Genomic DNA, 19841 nt, shown 5'->3' on the forward strand with positions numbered 1-19841 from the left:
AATTCTGGGATTTCTTTTTCCTAGGTAATAAATCTTTCGAGATAGTTTGTTATAAGATCAGCCAGAAGCGTTGTCTTTGGTGGGAGACCTAAGGTGCAATTGAGCAGGGATAAGTGACTGCTCCCTTGGGACTGACTATTGCTGTGATTTTTGATGTAAGGGACCATCTATCACAAAGGCAGGCTTGCCTGGGTGACAAGACAGATCAGAGTGCCCACGGGGACCGTCTGACTGCATGGGAAAGATGTTATAGGGGTTGAGGAGTTGACACTTGGTAAGCGAAATTTTAGTCTAAAACTCCCAGCCAATTTGGGGTTTTTGTGCCCCCATTCCTGACCGTCTGCCTTGGGGCTGGCACTCAAGCTCTTGAGCTGCTGTAGGAGAGCTTGACAAGGGGTACCAAGCCCAATGTGCCAGGGCCTCCCCGGAGGGGGATAAGGAAAACCGCACGCTGTCCATGGCCCAAGGAGGACATTGCAGAGTCCCCTGATTTCCCTTGTGCCCCAGGTTCACTCAGCCCATTTGCTGCTTCTGCCTCCATCCCAACAAGAGAGTTTTGCTCCAAGCACAGTCACGCAGGGACCCCCAGTAACTGGGGCACAAACAGCTGGGCAAACTCTCCTCCCCTCCCTTGAAAGGGACTGAGAAGCAACACAAGAGCGGTCAAGAGGTGGAAAATTGCAACTGGATTCTAGGTCCCCTAGTGCCTGTACCCACTGCATGGCACCCCCCGGCCAGGCCGGCCAACAGCCACATATCACTGGCCCTGCACCCCAGCACTGTGCCCCTGGACACATGCCCAGCACGTATCACTGCCCCCTAGCTCACCCTGCACACGCCATGCCGCCTGAGTACCCCTTCATGGCCAGGGATGGCTTTGCAGCAGCCCTGCCTCAGTTTCCCTCCAAGGCTCCCAGAAATCATCTCCCGAGGCTTTCTCACGGCTACTCCTCGCCCCCTGCCTGGGGCAGGGTTAACGACATGAACAGCTCAGAACATATCTCAGAGTCCCAAACTAAAGTCCATACCCATCCCCCCAGCCCAAACATTCCTACTCTGTTCCCACATTTCTGCCAGTCCTGGGGCTCTTCCCCAATGGCCGTGCCCAGCCCAGTCTAGCTGGAATCCTCATTCCCCCGAAGGCCAGGATCCAAAACTCCCCCTGAATTATTGTCCCTCAAGCTCAGACTGACCAGTTGGCAAATGCCCTGGCTACTTGCCTTACATCTCAGGATCCCCACACAGCCTGCTCCAGGCTTGGGCTGACTTTTCTCTCCCTCATTTATCCCAGGCCTGATTGCCTCATGGAGCCCTATCTCATTTTCCCCACCTGGGGAAGGGAGTAAACAGTGTCCCAGGTGAGGCTGCGCTCCGGGGCCCGTTAAAGGGCCAGGCACCCCGTGACGCCGCCTTTCGTATGAACTGTGCCAGCTCTGTGGGCTTTGGTGAGTCTGTCTCGAACCACTGCCCCGCCCACCCTCCACCCCAGGCCCTCCGGACCTTTTCATCGGGCCCCTGCCCCGTGGGCCCGACCGACCCCCCTGCCCCTTCACCGTGAGCCGGCTACACGAGCTGCAGCCGGTCCCTTTCCAGACCGCGCCAAGGAACCATCTCGTGCTCCACACCCTTCACGTCCTCACCCTCGGGTCCTGCCACTGCCACCTTCAGAGGGTGAGGAGCCCCGGTGAGCCGGCCTATATTCCACCCTGGTCCCGAGGCCCGCCGGGGCTATCAGTTGGCCGCTCCTTCACGGGGCCGTGAGCACAGGTGTGTACTTGGCGCGGTTCACCCCAATCCCGGACACCTGCCCCTTTTGCGGCATGAGGGAAACCCTGGCGCACGTCTACCTGGAGTGCGCCAGGCTGCAGCCCCTATTCCGGCTCCTCACAAATATTTTGTTAAGATTTTGGTTGCACTTTTCCCCTCACCTCCTTATCTATCCCTGTCCGTGGCCGCGCTAAGTCACGGGACCTCCTGGCCCTGGCTAAAGTGGCCATCTATAAAACCAGGGTGAGGAGGTTGGCCGATGGAGTCTCCTGTGACTGGGGCCTATTTCCGATCCCCCGTCCGTTCACACCTCCGGGCAGAGTTCCTCTGGGCGGTGTCCACTGACTCACTTCGAGGAGCAGTGGGTGCTGTCCGGGGTCCTCTGCTCAGTGTCCCCGTCCAGTTCCCTTCGTTCGACCCTTTGACCCTGTCCCTGTTGTTCATTAGTTGTCCCCCGCAATTATTTGGTTTTCCAGGTCCTGTGGACCCCCCCTCTTAGGCTGGGGGGGATCCACTTTGCCCGCCCAATTTCTGGATCCCAATAAGACTCCCGCTCAGAGCCAGGGCTCCTGCTTTGTTCCCACCCACTGCCACCACGGGGGTCACGTCTGCTCCTGGGGGTCGGGCTGCAGAATAAAAGCGGGTGATTTGTTCTCAAGCGGGACCACTCTGTGCTGGGATTCAAACCCTGCTGATAACCCTGCGGGGCAGGGGGGCGGGGGGCCAGGGCTGCATGTGTTATCATTTGGTTTTCCCTGTTTAAAAACCAGGTTGATTTAAGTCCCACCCTGAGACATGACTCCCTTCCCACTGCTGCTATCGCTTAAAACCAGGGCGCCCTGCCAGCCGTGGTGCAACTGAACCCAGGGTTTGAAGGGGGCCGCTGGCTGGGCAGTGCCAGGGGGCTGGGCTGTGGGCGTCGCTGCCCACAAGGGCCTTTCCCCTGGACTCAAGGCGGGCAGAGCTGAAGTTTGTGCTCGCATGCAAATCACTGGCAGCTATGCTAATTAGCGCACTGAATCGTTTGCATGAAGTGTGACCCTGCAGTCTCTGGAGAGGGCAGCAGGATCCCCCCACCCCAGCCGCTCTTCCTGGCGATGCACTCCCAGAGGAACAGGTGCAGCCCATGGGAATGCCCCCGTCTCAGCTGGGCAGCGCCTCCTGCCGCCAGGGCCCTGCCTGGGCTCAGCGCTGCGTTGCCTGCCCGTCGGCGATGTAGGGAGGGCAGAGGCAGACAAGGCCTCTGCCCCGGGGGTCCCTGAGACCAGCGGGAGCTACAGGGTCCATCCGCATGTCCATCTCCACCCGCCCGGCCAACGCAGCACAAGCCAGCCCCTAAACGAGCCGGGCCGGGCTGAGATTCCCTGAGCAGGGCAGGGGAAGGGGCTGGCAGAGAGGATACCAGGCCCTGGTTGGTGGGGGCAGAGCTGGGATGACCAGGCACCTTCCCCCACTGCATCTGGCCAGCAGGGAGCAAACCCACTACTGCCCTCCCAGAGGTGGGCTCCCCATGGGCCTGCACTGGGCAGCTGGAGGTGCTGGGTGTAGCCCACAGAGCCCTTCGCGGTCTGGTCCCCATGTCAGTGTGATCAGTGGAGGGTCTGCTCTGGCCCAGCCCCATGCACCAGAGCTGCTCTTTTCTGGAGCGCTGGGGGGTGGGGGGCAGGCTGAGAGATTCGCGGGGCTGCAGGGCTGAGAGAGAGAGATTATTCTGCTGGGTGGGGGCTCACTTGGGCAGCCTGCGGGAGGCTGTGTGTCTTGTCTCTCAACTTGCATCTGGAAGCCAGGTGGGAGAGTCCCAGGTAGAGCAGCCTCGGGGTGACAGCGGCTCCCTCATTCCAGCAGAACTCCTTGTTCAGTGCCAGAGGAAGGGGCGGTGTCAGGGCAGCTCAGGGCATTTAAACCCAGGCTGCATTAATGAGCCCAGCGCGGGGAGGGGCAGGGCAGGGTTTGCTCACGGGCTGGGGCAGAGGGGCTGGGAGGCATGTTCCCCGGGCTGGGGCTGACCCCCTGCAGCCAGAGTGCACAGGGCGCCCTGCCAGGAGGGCAGGCAGCTGGCACTGCTGTTGCCATGGGCACCGGGGGCGGCTGCGGGGGGCTGCACAGAGCCCCGTTATATTTGTGCTTTCGTTTGCCAGCGCGAAATTGTCCCTCGGCTCCTGGGAGACAGAGGCAGCTGCAGCCTGAGCTCAGGCGGGGGGGTGGGAAGGACACCCCAGGTGCGGGCACCACGGACCCTGCCTGGGTAGGGCTCAGAGGAGTCACCCGGGGTCGAGAAACCAAGTCAGTGTGAAATACTGGTGCTGGGGGGGGGCCTTTCCCTGCTCGGTGCTGGAGCCTTCAGTCCCTCCCCAGGCACCGCCCAGCTCGACCTGGCCTCCCCTTGACTCCGGTTTCCTCCTGTCGCCCTGTCATCTTCACTCTGCAGCCTGTGTCCTTCTCTCCTCCCTGCTCACCTGCCCCCAGAGCCTGCCTCAGCCACCCGGTCAACTCCAGCTGCCCCCACCACCCCACTGGGGTTGCATTAAGACCTCTGCTGAACCCCTGCTCCCCACTTGCCATGGGGATGTAGGGCTGCAGCACACAAACTCCTGCCCCCCCCCTCCGCCCCCCACCCAGCCACCAGGGAAATGCTCAGTCAGTTCTGGCCTCTCCACGCCATCCGGGTGACCTGGAAAAGCCCCCCATACCCTGATGCCCCCATAGAAAAATCCAGGCCAGGGGCCGCTTCCCCAGCATGGCACGAAAACTCCCGGGAGGGAGCTGCCATATTGACCATGGCAGCTCAGTGAACTGCAGCAATCGCTGCCCATGCTGGGGCTGCCATATGCAGAGGGTCTCTTCTGCCCTAAATCCCCAGCCCCACAACCCCCCAGGGCCCCTCTTCTCCCTGCCCCCCTCCCCTGCACAGCGGAGATCTACAGGCTCCCAGCTCCAGTCATCCCCATTACCCGAAGCCCCCTTCCCCTGCAGTGTCCCTGGCCATGTCTTAGGGGGTTGTATTTCCAGGGCTGGGCCTTGGGGCTGGTACCAGGGGAGGCCAGTGCTGGAGACTTGGTGCCTCCTGGGTGCCCTGGCAGGAATGAATCCCTTTGTACCACTCCCTGTTTGGGGAGCTCCAGGTTGGGAACCCCCCTTCGGTCCACAGCCGCCGCCCCAGGCCCTGGCCTCACCCCCCAGGTTCCAGGCCAAGCCAGTTGTTTGACGGTGGGTTTGTAGGAGCTCTGAGCAGGGGGTTGGACTAGGTGACCTCCTGAGGTCCCTTCCAACCCTGATCTTCTGTGATTCTGTGACGCACAATCTGGCTTTAAGCAGAAGCCGAGATGCTGGGGTAGCGTTGGCCGGTGGCTCAGGCCCAGGAGTTCCTCCCACGGTGAGTCTTGCTGCGTTTCGTGCACGTTTCTCCCCTAGCCCCCTGGGAGGTTCTGAGAGCCTTCAGCCGAGGACCCATCTCAGCCCCCTGGGGCCGATACCTCTCTACTGCCCCCACCCGGGCCCGCTCCTGCTATCCCCTGGGACAGAAAGGGAGAGAGACCGTGGTGCTCTCTTCTGTACCCTGTGTCCTCTTTCTGCCCTGTACCATGGTGCCCGCTGGCCTGGTGTCCCCACCCTTTGGGCTTCACCACACTCTTCTCCGTAGCCCCAAATGCCAAGCGGGTGGGCTTAAGTTTTGCTTCCTAGTTACGAGTTCTGGGGATTTGCCAGCCGCTTGCCTGCGCCGTGGCTGCCAGCTGGAAAGTGCCAGGGAGGAAGAGCTCTGAGGCGGGGGTGAGACCAGCTCTCTTCCACTCCCAAAGAGCCCAGCTTCCCCCCCGTCTCCTCCATGCCTTCAGCTGGCCGAAGATGTTCGCCTGACGTGGCTCGGGTGAGTCGGCCTCGCACTTCTGTTGGCGGAACGTCTCTTCCCCCCGCTCTTCATTAGCACAGGAACATTCGTGTGAAAACAGGATCTCGCCTGCTGCTCACGGGTCACGTCAGCGTGAGTCAGGCTTCGGGGGAGGCCAAGGGCTGGTCGGTGGCTCCCACGTGAGAGCAGCCATGGCCCCTGGGAAGGGGCGGGGGGTACTAGGAGGCTGGCTTCGGCTTACTGAAAGGAAAATCAAGAGGTGACTTGAGCACAACGTCTAAGTACCTTCATGAGGAGAAAGTCCCGGCGCTAAAGGGCTCTTCAGGCTCGGGGAGAAAGGCAGACCCAAACCCGCCGGCTGGAGCTGAAACCAGACCAGTTCCAATCAGAAATCTTAGCAGCGGGGGCGACTAACCCCTGGAACGATCTCCCACAGGACATGGGGGAGTCTCTCTTTCCGCAAGAAGTGCCTGTCAAGCCAGGCTGTTGGGCTCACTCCAGGAGTAACAGGGTGACTGAGTTCGATGAGCACAATGGTCCCTCCTGGCCTTAAACTCCGAATCGATGAACCCCTGGGAGAGGCGGGAAGCAAAGGGAACAGACAGAGCACAAGTCACCCTGGCTCCTGGCGCACTCCATGCTCTGTGCACGGTGCTGGCACCCACCGCCCTGGCTCCGCGTGGGCCCAGGGATGTTCCCCTCGGACCAGGCCAACGGGCGCACGAGGGAATGAGCGACTGGTGAGGAAGAGCCACCTCTGTAGCCAACTCCTGTTCACTCCCCCCGCCAGGACTCAGCCAGTGACAGGGCCACTCCCCACGGCCTGAAATGCCCCCTGTATTCCTCAACAACCTACCCCTGGGGAGGGCTTCTCCACCCCACACTGCCATGCCATCCAACTCTCCCGTCCCCATGCCCAGCCAGCTGGACTTGCCGCTGCCCAGGGAACAGCAGGCAACGCGGGATGGTGGCTGCAAAAAGGAAGCAGCTGGTGGGAAGATGTGGTCAGGGCTAAAGGGTGAATCCAGCGGCCAGTAGAAAATATCACACACCTGAGCCCGAGCTCCTTGCTGAATGGCAGAGCGTTTCCTCGCCCCCAGGGCGATCTATCCAACTCCAGTTCTTTCCTGCAGGGGTGGTGGGAGCCCCAGCCCCGGGGGAGGTTTGGCTTCGGCTGCTGGGCATTGCTCTGCTTTGTCGCTCGGCTCTAAGGCAGGTCCCAGCTGGAGCCTTGACTGTCCCAAAAAAGCAGCAGGCTGGATCCAGCCCAACGCATGTCCCCCAGAGGGGGAAGGAGGGGCTCCTCGCAGAGTCACATACATGTGCACACAGTTGCTCAGACAAACATGTTTATTGTAAAGCAAGAGGGAGGCGGACAAATCCCAGTGCAGCCGCGTGTGGCGGCAACGGGGTGCCGGTTGCTGGCTCCCGGGTGCGGCTTGGAGCACGCTGCCAGCCTCTGGGGGGCTCACGGAGAGAATGAAGCAGGCTGCGCCCACCGCAGCCCAGGCAGCTAGAGCTGCTTGGCCTGTGGGCCGCCCCGGCCTGGGAAGAGACCCGCAGAAGAGGAGACAAGGAAGAACGAAGCGAGAATAACCGCTGGGTAGCCTCCAGGCTGAGGGAGAGGAGCTACAAATAGTGACCCAACCGGGCCTAAAGGAGAGGGGAGCCGGCCAGCAGAACACACAGGCTGGGCTCCTTTAAACAGGCAGAGGAACTGACTTAACCCAGGAGTAGGAGACCCAGCTGTGATGGCGAGGGGGCCCAGGGGCTATTCTAGGGGGTGGCCCTCAGGCACATACGGGAAGGGGGTGCAAGCCCCGCCCCCTTCCGCAGTCGGGCCCTGCAGGGGGGTCCAGTGGGGCTCGGTGTAGACCACAGCGTCTGTGTTTAGGAGCCTGCCATGTCCGTTTGGAGCTGCTTTCAACTGTGCCAAACTGCAGCCTTTCAGGCTGAAATCGTCCACAGCAGCAGCAGTCGGCCCCAGGCTGAATGTGGCTGGAAAGTTTCAGCCGCAGGCGGCCCCAGAGCCTGAGGCTAGGGGAAAATACCGTGGCCACATTCAGAATTCGGCACCCTTGTCTTTAAGACGCTCTAAAGCTCGCGCAGTTTGGAGCAGGGACTTGAAATTCGGCAGGAGGGGGGCGGCTCTGGAGTCAGGGAGGGGCCTTTTGACGTCCCCCTTAAAATCCGCACTAATTTGGACAAACAAACAAATCACAGCTCGCACGTGCCTGGTAGACTTCTTAGCAGCTAAATTCCCCCCAAGCTGAGCAGCACTGCAAGGGCACCTCAGAGCTGTGTCAGGTCCGCGCACCCCAGCGGAGGGCAGAGAGCCTCTCGCCTGCGCTCTCAGGGTACGTCTACACTGCGGCTGGGCACACGCCGCCCGAGCGGGACCTGAGCTAGCAAACCAGTGTGACCACGGAGGCTGGGGCTCTCAAGCCCAACTCAGCCCACCGCTGCGGGAGTTGCAGCACCCACCCCGCTGGGTCTAGCGCAAGTGACTCCTGCTCGAGCCGCTCGACGCCTCTGCCGGAGTTGGGAAGCTTGCTCCCGGCTGCAGTGTAGACACACCCTGAACGACCCCCGGCGGCGGGGCTCCCGCAGCATGGAGGAGGCTGCCCAATGGATATGGAGAGGGGACAAGTGCCAGACCAGCAGGGAGGAATGGACTGGCATAAGGAGCCAAAGGTGGGTGCCGATGGGGAGTGAAGGGCAAGTGGGACTGGGGCTTTGAGTAGACTAGGGGCCAGGGAGGGATGGGAAGTCAGTAGGGTGAGCAGGGGAAGATGGATATGGAGCTGGGGGTGCGGGGGACTGGCTGGGCAAGAAAACCGGTGCTGAGTCAGTGGGACAGGGAAAAGAGACAGATCTGACAAGGATGCAGGGGGAGAACTGGTATCAGCGGGGCAGAGACTGGGACAAGAAGCCTGCAAGGGGGGTGGGGGGCACAGCTTGGGACTGGGCGCCAGTGGGGAGGGGCCAGAGGGGGCGGAGAGAACAGATGGAGGGGGAAGAGAGAACAGATAAGGAGCCAGGAGGAAGGGCAACTGGGACTGGCTGGGCAAGGAGCTGAGGGGCGAAGAGCCTGGGAGTTGGAGGCAGATTAGAATGGGCTGGGCACAGAGCCTGGGACTGTCATAAGAAGCCTGAGGAGTGAAGATTGGCTAGGCTAGGGGAGGAGAGTGGGACCAGGGACAGAGAAGATCCAGACTGCAACAAGGCCAGTTTGGAAGGGACAGAGCAGGAGGAGTCAGGCTTGGGGGCAAAGTAAGTTGTCCCCACAATATTCCTCTCCCGCACCTGGAACCCAGGAGTCCCGAGTCTCACCGTTCCTCTGCTGTCCGCAGATAGCTGTAAAACCCACTGGCAGAGCACCCCATCCCCCTCTCATACTGGTCCACACCGAGGATGACAACCTACTACTGCTATCAGTCGGTCCGTTAGCTCAAGCAGCAGAGGTCTGGGGCAGGATTTACAGGTTTCAACCCTGCTGATGATCCACAGGGGAGCCAATATGATTCCACATGCTGGAATTCCTGTTGGGTTTGTTTCCAGCTTGTTCTTATAAGACCCTAGGAAGTTACATACACACACACACACATAACTAGGTGCAAGGAACATGATTACGGTCGCAAATCAAAAGCTAGGAAATGCCCAAATGAAGGTTGCCTAGACAACCTTAATTCAGCCCCCAGTGTGTGTGCATTAGGATACGGTCTTTAAGGACACAGTCACAGACGATTATTTCTGCTGAGTCCCGTGGGGCTTGCTGCTACAGCAGGTACCGGCAGCCTGCAGGTGGCCGGTTTTCCAGGCTCTGACCCTCCTTGGAGAAGCGGGGCATCAGTGTGTTTTCTTGGCGACGGAGAGGACACAGGATGCAGCGGTCTGAGCGCCTGGCTTTAACGCCTTCCGAGGTCAGGGGAGCAGTGGCAGACCAGCCCCACCATACCCTGCTTGAGCAGCTACATTGCTGACCACTACGCTGGCTAGACAGACACCCGCTAGCTCTGCCCACCCGCTCGTACTGTACCCATGCTGCCTCCCCGGCCGCCACGACCACCCTGCCCCTTTTAGCACGAGACCTTGAGCAGAGCTAGGATGTGGCTCCCAGGCTGGGAATTCACTCCGAGCTGTGGCGTAGACACCCCGCCAGTAGCTGGGGACACGATTCTCAATAAAGCGGCCGCTAGTTTTGGGTGCCCAATGCAACGCCCCTAGGGCTCTGTTTTCAGACTCCCAAGCCAAGCAAAGACAGCGGGAGCTGCAGGAGCTTGCTGCCTCTGGAAATCAGCCCCCAGGGTGCTTTAGGTACCCAAAGCTGGGCTGATTACACAATGTGAGCCCTAGGGGGTTGTGTATATAAGCTTATATTTGCAAAGGCTGGCACAGGGCAGGCCTGGCCCCTTGATCTCTGCCATAGCTGAAAACCTTGTTAATAGAACCAGCAACTCACAGAACCCCAGCTGCCGAGGCCAGTGGAGAACTGGACACGTGCGGATAGATGCGTGGGCGCAGAGCGCCACACTTGGGCCCAGGCCCAGGCTTTGCAGGTGTATAGCGCTTGGAGCATGGCATGGTCTGCGCCATCTCCGCTACCAGGTGTCTGAGGCTGCAGCTCTTCCCTCCCGCTGCCAGCGCCCTGGGGTCCCCCTTAGAGATGCCCACCACCAGCAAGGACAGATCAGCCACTTTTAAACGGGGCCGCAGAGCCATAGGGCAGCGCTGCCATCTCGGGGGGGGGGGGGTGGTGTCAGGCACGGGGGGCTGGGACGGGCTCCCCAAAAGCAAGAAAGACAAACTTCAAAGTCACCTCAACAAGCATCATCTATTCCTGAAAAACAACAGCTGCCTAGGTTCCCCCCCACCCCCCCACAGCAGCAACCGGGGCCATCGCCAGCGAGAGAGAAAGGGAAACGCTACCAGCAGCCGCTGGTTGCCGTGGTGACAGAGGACGGTTCTGCGTTTGCTAGGCTTGCCCCACATGCATCTCAAACACACCACGCTGGCATGGGGGAAGGAAGCACTCACGCTCCCCCCGCCCCCCCCAACCACACCCCCGCCCCAGCCGGTTGGCGGCTGGCTGTTTGCAAACAGCGCGAGGATAAAGGGGTGGCCGGACGTCACTCGTGGGAACAGGCAGAGGGGGAAGCCCAGGCTCGGCCCCCGCGCTAGCTGGCTACACACAGAGGCGCTGGCCTCGGCCTCACGATCCCAAGCGTGGATGTGATCTTCCCTTCCGCGCCGGGCGTCGTCAAAACTGCACGGCCCCCGGGGAGATGTTGAACATGGCGGGGTCGAACTTCTGGCCCCGGAACGGGGAGCCTTCTACGTCCCAGCCCTTCTTCAGCATCTCGTGCACCTTCTGAAAACGCAACGCACTTGAGTCAAGTCTACGGAGGAAATACACAGCTGACGGAGACACGGTCCCACCACCCAGGCTGGTCTCAATGCCCCACCGGTCTCTGCCATTCCCTAGCCGGGGTCACCACCCCTTTGCCTCAATCAAGTGCCTCACAACCCTCAGGCTTGTTCAGCTGTCTCCAAGGAACGAGTTTAAGGAACCCCCCAGGTCAGCTCCACGCCCGGCCTTCCCAGCAGCCTGCAGACTCAGGGAGTGGCTCAGCTCAGGGGCTGTGCCAAAGAACAGAGAACCAGGAGGTCCCCGCTCATTTCCCAGAGAGCTTTGCATGTCAACACCAAGCCGAAAGGTGCTTCCTGCTTTGGTCTCTCCGCCTCACAGAGCCACCGGGCTGGGCTCCCGAGCAACGAGAGGGAGTCACATGACAGACCTGCACCCAAGCCCTGCCCTGGGGCAGCGAGATGGCGCTCAAACAGCTCCCCGAGCCGCTCCCCCACCGCTCCCGCTAAAAGCCACCCTGCTGGGCCACTGTTGCTACGGGAGAGTGAGCGGGAGCCTACTCTGCCCTGGTGGCTGCTTGCTAGCAGCAGGGTCCAGGCCACTGGGAGAAGCCAGCTTTGCTTTCTGGTGATGCAAAGCCACAGGCCAGCCGATGGAGTCAAGGCTCCCGGGGTATTGGGGGAAGGCAGCAGAAGTGACATGTCCCTTTTCACCTCCAGATGGCAGGACACGGACCGTTCCTGGCCACCCTCAGCAATCTTGGCCGTTTCAGCTGCAGGCTCAGCTACTGGAGCGTGCTCTACGTAGGGCTGCGGCTCAGAGACAGCAGAGGCCAGGCTGGCCATTACCCGCTTGCTTCTGGGTGCAGCTCAGCTGGTTAAGAATGAATGATCTCGGACCTGCGTACTGGGCGACTGCCTCTCCCCCGCTCCCGGCCGCGAGGGACCAGACCCCCTCTTCCTGTCGGTCCTTGACCAGCCCTCTCCAGAATGGCCGGCAGGGCTCTCAGAGGACTGCGGGCTATGGAACGCATGCCGGCTGGGCTGTGAGGGCTGGGAGTTGGTGACTTGCAGGGTACGGAGTGAGGCTCGCCTACACAGGAGGGCATGGGAGAGGCGTGTGGGGAAAACGATGCTTGCTGAGGTCCAACGGGGGGGGTGTGTGTGTGTGATGGAGGAGTCAGCATTGCCACACAGGACACAACATCCAGGCAGCAAATGGCAAGAGGGTGGTGCTCAGTTCCCCGGAGATGGCTCATGGAGTGGGATCCATTAGGGGCAGAGCAGCTGGGGCCCTTCAGGAAGCCAGGGTAGGTCTACAGCTCCAGCAGTCACGCTGGGCAAGAGGAGGGATAGCGTTTGCTGCTAAGTCCCTACTCAGTCCAGCCAGGCACAGCCATCCCCTAGTGCTTGGGCGCAGTGTCAGAATCAAGCCATCAGCAAGGATCTGCCCGGCCAGCTGACATCCTGCTTCCCCGCAAGCTGCGAAGGACCTACCAGCTCATGGCTCTGGGGCTTGCCCTGCAGTTTCTGGTGGTAGTCGAAGGTCAGTCTGTCCAGCACGGCATGCTCCTCTTCGTCCACCGTGGCCATTGAACGCTCCTTGTTGATCTTATCGATGTCGATCGGCTCCTCTCCCTCCAGGATGGCACTCCACCAGTACTCCCCCACCTTGTTCAGGTTGATCTGGGGACAAAGACAGGCCAAAAGCACCGTCAGCCCAGCAAGCAAGAGACAAGGTGCAGCCAGCCAGCCAGACCTGGGCCCAGAGTGGAGCCCAGTCCAGGAGTCACTGCTCTAGGCGAGGCATGAGCAAACTAGGCAAGAAATGAGGTCTCCCCACGGAGCAGGGGCAGCCCAGCTTGCCCAGAAGCAGCCCTATAAAAGCTCCTCAACGGCGTTTCACTGGCCAGGCTTTCACCCCAGTGAATCAACAGGCTGGCAGCTCCCAGTTAAGGGGGCGGAATAAATATAGAGCAACAGATGTTCTGCTGCAACCAGATATGCACAAGGAAATAAAATTAAATGATTGTTCTGAACCGCCCCGGCCCCCGGAAATCTTCGGGCTAAACTACATTTATCACCCACCTCTGACCCCTTCACCTGCACTCTGCCCACTAACCCACTACCGTGGGGCTACTGCTGGCATCCCAAACAGCTCAGTGGCTGCAGACCAAACCCAGCCCACTCCATGTACCTGATTTCCCTCTTTCCCTCCCAAACACTGAATTTAGCTCCCAAAGATAGACTAGCCCAAGGCTCAGGAGGAGGAATACTTGGCATTTTACAATGGTCCCCGAGGGTTCGAAATGGGTACTATATACAGCTAGAAAAGAGAGACTCTAGCTTTCCAGTGGGGGTCACAGGACAACGGATTCACGCTCCGGCCATTAACACCACATTTATGTACTGAAAAGCTGCTTACATCATTTTGAGATGGTGCACGTTTTCTTTGCTGTCGAGTTGCCTTGTGGGAACTCTCAGCACCATGCGGAGAAGATGAAGGCTTTATGGGCACTCACTTGGGGTGGGGGTGGGGGGATGACTGTTGTCATGAGTTATGTGCCCATCCCAAGTCTTTACACCCTCCCACATCAACAACTATTCACTGTGCAGCTTCTGCTCAACCATCACTGCACCAGCTGGAGCCCTGCCCACTGAAGGGGATGTTCCCCCTGCTAGCAAGAAGCAGTGCCCTGGCAGACATTTTACCATGCCAGCGAAGGCTGCCATCCAGCCTGGCCAGTGAAACGCCCTTGAGGAGCTTTTATAGGGCTGCTTCTGGGCAAGCTGGGCTACCCCGGCTCCTACAGGCACTGATGCTCCATGGGGAGACCTCATTTCTTGCCTAGCTTGCTCATGCCTCGCCTAGACATGCACGGCTGCCAGGGTGTGCCCCCCACTATGTACTGCCACAGAGGGAAAGGGATTTACCAGGCTACGCACTACCACGTATCCCAGGAGAGCTGGGTCGGGGGAGACCTCTGCCTCATTCACTCTTCCTTCAGACGTGACCTAATCCAGGATTCTGGTTCTCTGCACTGGATCTACTCGGAGTTCCTCTCTCTTTCCTTCTACACCCTTAATACTAGTATTTCCATTTTATGAAGAGAACTAAGGCACAGAGCGGGGACCAGATTTACCCAACATCACGCTGAGTTAGTGACCGTGGTGGGAGTGGAACCCTAGAGTCCTGGTTCTAGCCATTAGGTAATGCTCCCCCACCCATGTGGGCCTCTGGCAGTGTAGATCTGTGGGGGGGGGGGTTTCGCTCTAACCATTCCAGATTCTCTCTGCATCCCAGCCCACACGTAGGAAAACGAACGGAGGGGCTGGTTTGCACATGCCCTTTAACGGGGAGTGGTGTCTCCCTTCACACACAATGCCAGTCTGTTCTAATGACAAGTTGGTGGGTTGCTTGACTGCACATGGTGAGTTTTTTAACCTGTCCTTCCATAGCAATTCTTAACGACCAACCCTCCCCACCACAGGGCCAGCTGGTTTTGCAGCCAAGCAGTGCAGGACATCCAGGATTCTCGTTCATAGGACCTCCTTCAAAGAGGCTTGGGGCTAGCAGTCTCCCCCCTAACCACACTCTGAGCACAGCAAGTGTCTCTCTGGAGAGCCAGCTCAGCATGCCCCCCGTCCAGTCCAACAGACACATCAAAACCTGAATTAAGAAATGGCTTGAGAACTCGGGGGCACAACTGGAGCTTCCTGATTGGCTGGCAGTGATGTCATCCCCAGGTCTGTGAGGCCAATAATTCTCAGGCCCTGACGTTTATTTGAATGGATAGATTCCATTTCATAACCGCTGGGACGCGAGGCCGTGCGTTTCACAGCCACCGCTGAACTGGGAACGGCTTCAATGCCTGCCGTCGCGGTGCAGCCCCACCTGAGGTGGGCCAGAACCACCTGGCAATGGGGTTATGTCAGGCAAAGGCTGGAGTGCTGATAAAAGACAACCGTGTGTTGACAGGACTGAGCGAGGAGGAATCGCCTCTAGCCGCCCACAGGCTCAGAGCGGCGGGACCTGTCAGACACCCCCTTGATGAAGGGATTCAGACCCTCTCCGAGCCAGCTGACGACTCTGCTCATGTGCAGCCCAGAGAGGAGCCCTCAGCGTGGAGATTTCACATTTCACTAACCCAGAAAAGAGAGTCCTGCCTCAACTCCCTCCCATGGACGAGCGGGGGCGGGGAGGAGGCTGAAATGTCACACGCTTTTAGCTGCCGCCCCTGCTCGGTGGGAGTGCTTGCCCCTGCGTGTGTGATGCAGAATCTGCTCTGTGACAGGAGACGGGGCCAGGCGTGCGTCTGAAGGAACGGCAAGCAGGCGGGGAAAACAGCGCCGTGTGAAGACAGTCACCAACTTCAGAGACAGCCCCAGCAGCTCTGCCGACAGCCAGCAGAACAGGGGTGAGGGCGTGCTATGGCCTGGGCTGTACTCATGCCTGGGGGGGGGGGGGACGACACAGCACAGCCAGGTGAGGGAGAAATGTACGAGTGTAAACATCACATTTAGACAAACATGGAAGCAGGAGTGGGGAATCCGATGCAGACAGGAGCTCCTAGTAGTCAGTATTTCTCTCGCTCACTGTGCTGGGCCAGCCAAGATGGTTTTTTCCCAGTGTGTTTTTTATTTTAACAATAATCTCAGCGGTGAAGAAGATATATGGTGTGCGTTGGCACCTCTGCAAGATCATCAATAAAGTCAGACAATACCATTTAGTCAATGCTCTCAACAGCTCCGGCGGGGAAACATGGGCAGAAGCGAACAGCTATTAAAGTTATGAAGCAAGGAGATTTTCTCCCGAGCAAAGAAAAGAAGCCGGTTAACAAAGGAGAGGATGGCGGGGGCATTTTGGGATCAAGCCCTCTGGGCAAGGGGAGCCAGGAAAATATTCCAACACAGATAGCACTGGTGATTCCAGCCAAACTGGCCCATTCCTTCTCCTGGTCATTGCACGGTTTGGCTTTAGAGACAGAGGAAAGACTGCCGAACTGTAAGCCACAGGCGCGTCAACCTGCAGGTGACTAAGCAGGGTACAGCTGGACTCTCCCTTCCATTAGGGATCTCTGCATTTAGGAGCAGCAATCAGGGCCTGGTGTAGTCCACGGCCATGGCGTCTGCTGCAGAACCATGCTCCAGAACCTAAGCTTTTATGATTAGTCTTTAATTACACGTGCAAGTACTGTTTTTTCCCACAGCACCCCTGCCTCATTCGGCAGGATGGACGGTGCTCACTTACTGAGCAGCTAACCAATATTTCGTTTTATCTCTACCGTCCAGGCCCTATTTACGGCACACGGGTCAAACCCTGCTCGGAAGGCAAAATTCTTAATTTCCTCCTGGACGTTTCTATGGCGCTCCTCACTCCAGTAGCTGAAGGCTCCACAGACACCAATGAACTGAACTTCACGTGTGTGCACGCATGGGGCATTATCCCCATTTTACAGGAGGGGGGAACTGAGGCACAGAGAGATTAAGGACAAGAGTGTCCATTCGTTACAGGTGCCCAATTTGAGGTGTCTATGGCACGAAAGGAGTAGGCATTATAGAGCACGTCATACGTGCCAAGCACAGCTCCCAACGACTTCAGTTGCAGCTGTGAGTGCTCAGGACTCCTGCGAATCAGACCCCAGCATCTCAAGTCGGGCACCTGGAAGATGAGGAACACAGGCAGTGACCTGCAGTGAAAAGCTGGGAGTAAGTGACTTGCCCAGCCTCACATAGGAATGCTGTGGCAGGGGCAGGGATTAATTCATCTCTACAAGGCAGCGTTCAACTGCCAAAACCACAAGGCCAGGCTTTATTCCTGCAGTCGCCTGCTCCACTCACTACACATCTTCCAATTTCTGCAAGAAGTGAGGCAGGGGTCCTAAACCGTTTTCTTTCTGAGGCCCCCCACCACCACCACCACGCTATACAACTCTATGGCACAGCGGGGGTGGGGAGGACCTCGGGCATAGGCGTCATTTGACTTCTATTTTGGGGGGACAGAGGCTAGCGGGGCTCGAGCCAGCTCTGCACGGTGGGGTGCAGAGAGGGAGTGTCACCTCCACCCCCTGACTCACTTAAGCAGGCCACCCAGCCTGTCTGGGTTGAGGGGTGGGTAACCAAAAATTATAACTCAAAGGTGGAGGGGCTTAGCTCAAAAAAGTTTGAAAACAGTTTAGGGTGCAGGCAGGGGGGTAACAAGAGGCTGTGTGCAGACAGGGGGTAGTTCAAGGTGCAGGGAGGGCATAGCTGGGGCTGTGGGCGGGCAGGGGGGTACTCAGGGTGCAGAGAGGGGGTAGCTTAGGGTGTAGGGAGAGGGGTATTAGGGGCTGTGTGCTGGGAGGGTTCCCCTGGGGTCCCTGTTCCCAGAGGGGTCTGCCAGCCACGGAGCTCCTACCAGCTGCCTCTGTGGGAGCACAGGGGGCTGGGAGCTGAGGAGCAGCTTGAACCCGGGACACCAGCAGGAGACAAGGGAACGCTGCGGCTGCCTGCTCCATGGCACCAGCTTCCCGCCTCCAACCTGGCCAGGGGATGGGGAGAGGAGATGGGGGGGGTGGAGCTGCCCCAGGACTGCTGTGCTCTTGCGCTGCAGGTTTTTTTTGGGGGGGGGGGCAGGGGGGAGGGGGAGAAATGCCCTCCATGTTCCCAACTCTGCCCATGGGCTCAGGGCTTCTGCCCAACGGGGAGCTCCGGGGCTCTGGGATTCAGCCCCAGGCCGGTCAGCTTCAGTCCCTGACTTCAACCCTGCAGGGGGCGCTGGGTTTCGGCCGCAGTGCCCTGCAGACCCCTTGAAAGGGCTCACGGACCCCCGACTGAGCACCCCTGCCACAGGCAACAGATTCATAAAAAAAAAAGGAGGGAGTTTTGCCCTTGGGTTCAAAGGGAGGAGCGTACCCTTCCTACACAATCCTAAACCATTCCCGGAGCACTGTCCCATCCTGTCAACTGAATGAAGCCGGGACCTGTGGGAAGAGAGAGCACGTCCTCATGTATTGAAGACTATCATAATGCAGACACACGAGGGGGCTCAACCGTCCCGCAAACCGCAGCACACACGGCCCAAAAGATGGGTTTTGCAATTCCACAGTTGGGGCAGCAACAAGAGAAGTGAATCTTATTGCAAAGAGAAATCCTGACCTGTCTGCACTGTTCATTTCCCTATTGAATTCAATGCAAATCAGAACCTTCGCACATTGATTCTTAGACCCTAAGGCCAGAAGGGACCATTGTGACCGCCTAAGTCTGACTCCTGTATAACAGACCATGGGACTTCCCTGAAGCTGCTCCAGGACTTCCAGCTGATGGCTGAATTCAGCACTTTGGGGTCCCAGAAACCCTGAGTCTTTCTGCAGGACTGAGGGCCAGATTGCTGCTGAGCGTAGAGCCAGCCCTTTATGTGTCTAGAGTGCCTTTCAACCAGAGGGGCCCCAGAGCCCCTTACGGGCTGTAAGAAGAGTCATTCACCTGTGGTTGAAATGGAGGGAGACCGCAGCAGCTGAGCTGGTTTATAAGGGGGAACCAGCACAGCACCTTCTAGAACTGGAGCTTCATTTTGCCCCCCTAAAGGTCCTGAAGTTGCCAGAGTGGATATTGAGGGGCTGCAGGAGTTAACCCCTCCTGGTGTGAACGTATTATTGCTAGAACACAGTGTGCTCAGAGCTGTACAAAGCAATGAGGCGGCCAGGGAAAGGACCTGGACTGTAAGTAAGGGAAAGCAATAGACACAGGGACCCAGATCCTCAAAGGTATTGAGGTGCCTAACTTCCCCTGGCTTCAAGGGGACTTAGGCACCTTACCTTTGAGGATCTGAGGGACCAGTCACCAGGAATTCAGGTAAGACTCTTGCTGAGAGGAACGAGATGTAAGCTGAACAGATGGAGCAGAGCGGGGAAGCCTGGTCAGGCTGGATGAGGGAAGAGGTTCCAAGCACAGGGGACGGATGACGGGACGAGATTGGAGATGAGATAAGAATGAGGCCTTGGACACAGGAATAAAACTGACTGAAGGGAGCGAAGTACTGAGGAGGCAAAACATGACTCCGAGAAGCCTGATGCTGATGTGGATTCTGTCTGTCTCAGCCGAAAGACAGCACACCAGCCCACTGCCCCGTGAAGGGACACAAGGTTGATGTCAGCTCAGGAGGGCAGAGCACCACTTCCTTGCACCAGTCCCTGCAGCAGAGCGCCTCTCCCAGGGGCACCGGGGTCAGCACCCACTATCCCAAGAACCAGCGGGTTTACCGTAGGTGGGAGGTTTCCCATCAAGTATTGACTGGGCTCCACTCTTGGTTAGCTTGTTGCAGTGGTCCAGATCCTGCAAGACCAGCTGTGTTGGGATATGAACAGGAGGGAGGAAGCAAAAGGCTTTTTAAAAATAACATCCCAGGGGGAGGGAGAGAACAAGGTAGGAAGGGGAACAAATTACAGGGCTGAAGTACTAAATGCCAACTTCACTTCAGCTCCAGCTAGAGAAGAATGTCAGTAATGAGCAATCAGGTAGCACAGAAGGAGGTGAGCAGCTAAACGAGAGAAGCAGCAGAATTGTTCAAGAGCAAGTGAGGGAATATCTGGAGGGTGGGGAGCCTGCTTAAAAATCAGCAGGCTCCCGCGGAAGCTACTCAGGACTTTAAAGGAACTAACGTGGCGCTGTTGCCAACTGCTCATGGAAGGCAGGAGAGGTGTCGGGGCAGTTTTCGATAGGGGATCACGGGAGATCTAGGGAAGTGGAGATCAATTATTAACATTGCCCCCGTAGCTCCCTGGGTGCTACGCAGACGAGTGCTTTCATAGCTCTTCTAGGCAGGACTTTGTAACCAATCCAAACAGCCTGGCTAGCGAACATTTGGGGACGGGGCGGGAGG

General features: G+C 58.5%; 1 protein-coding gene across 1 annotated transcript in view; it reads right to left on the reverse strand.

The window, feature by feature from the left end:
* Positions 1 to 6946: 6946 nt before the first annotated feature.
* NUDCD3 (NudC domain containing 3) overlaps positions 6947 to 19841 on the reverse strand; it is a 61906-nt gene continuing 49011 nt past the window's right edge. Inside the window, exons 5-6 of the mRNA XM_084615406.1 lie at positions 12479 to 12667; positions 6947 to 10985 (exon numbers count right to left, since the gene is read on the reverse strand). Coding sequence (XP_084471532.1) covers positions 10875 to 10985; positions 12479 to 12667 — 300 coding nt within the window. The 3' untranslated portion in view covers positions 6947 to 10874. The remainder of the gene's footprint in view (positions 10986 to 12478; positions 12668 to 19841) is intronic.

This window comes from Lepidochelys olivacea (genome assembly GCF_965140295.1).
Source record: "Lepidochelys olivacea isolate rLepOli2 genome assembly, chromosome: 26".
NCBI classification, from domain to species: Eukaryota; Metazoa; Chordata; order Testudines; family Cheloniidae; genus Lepidochelys; species Lepidochelys olivacea.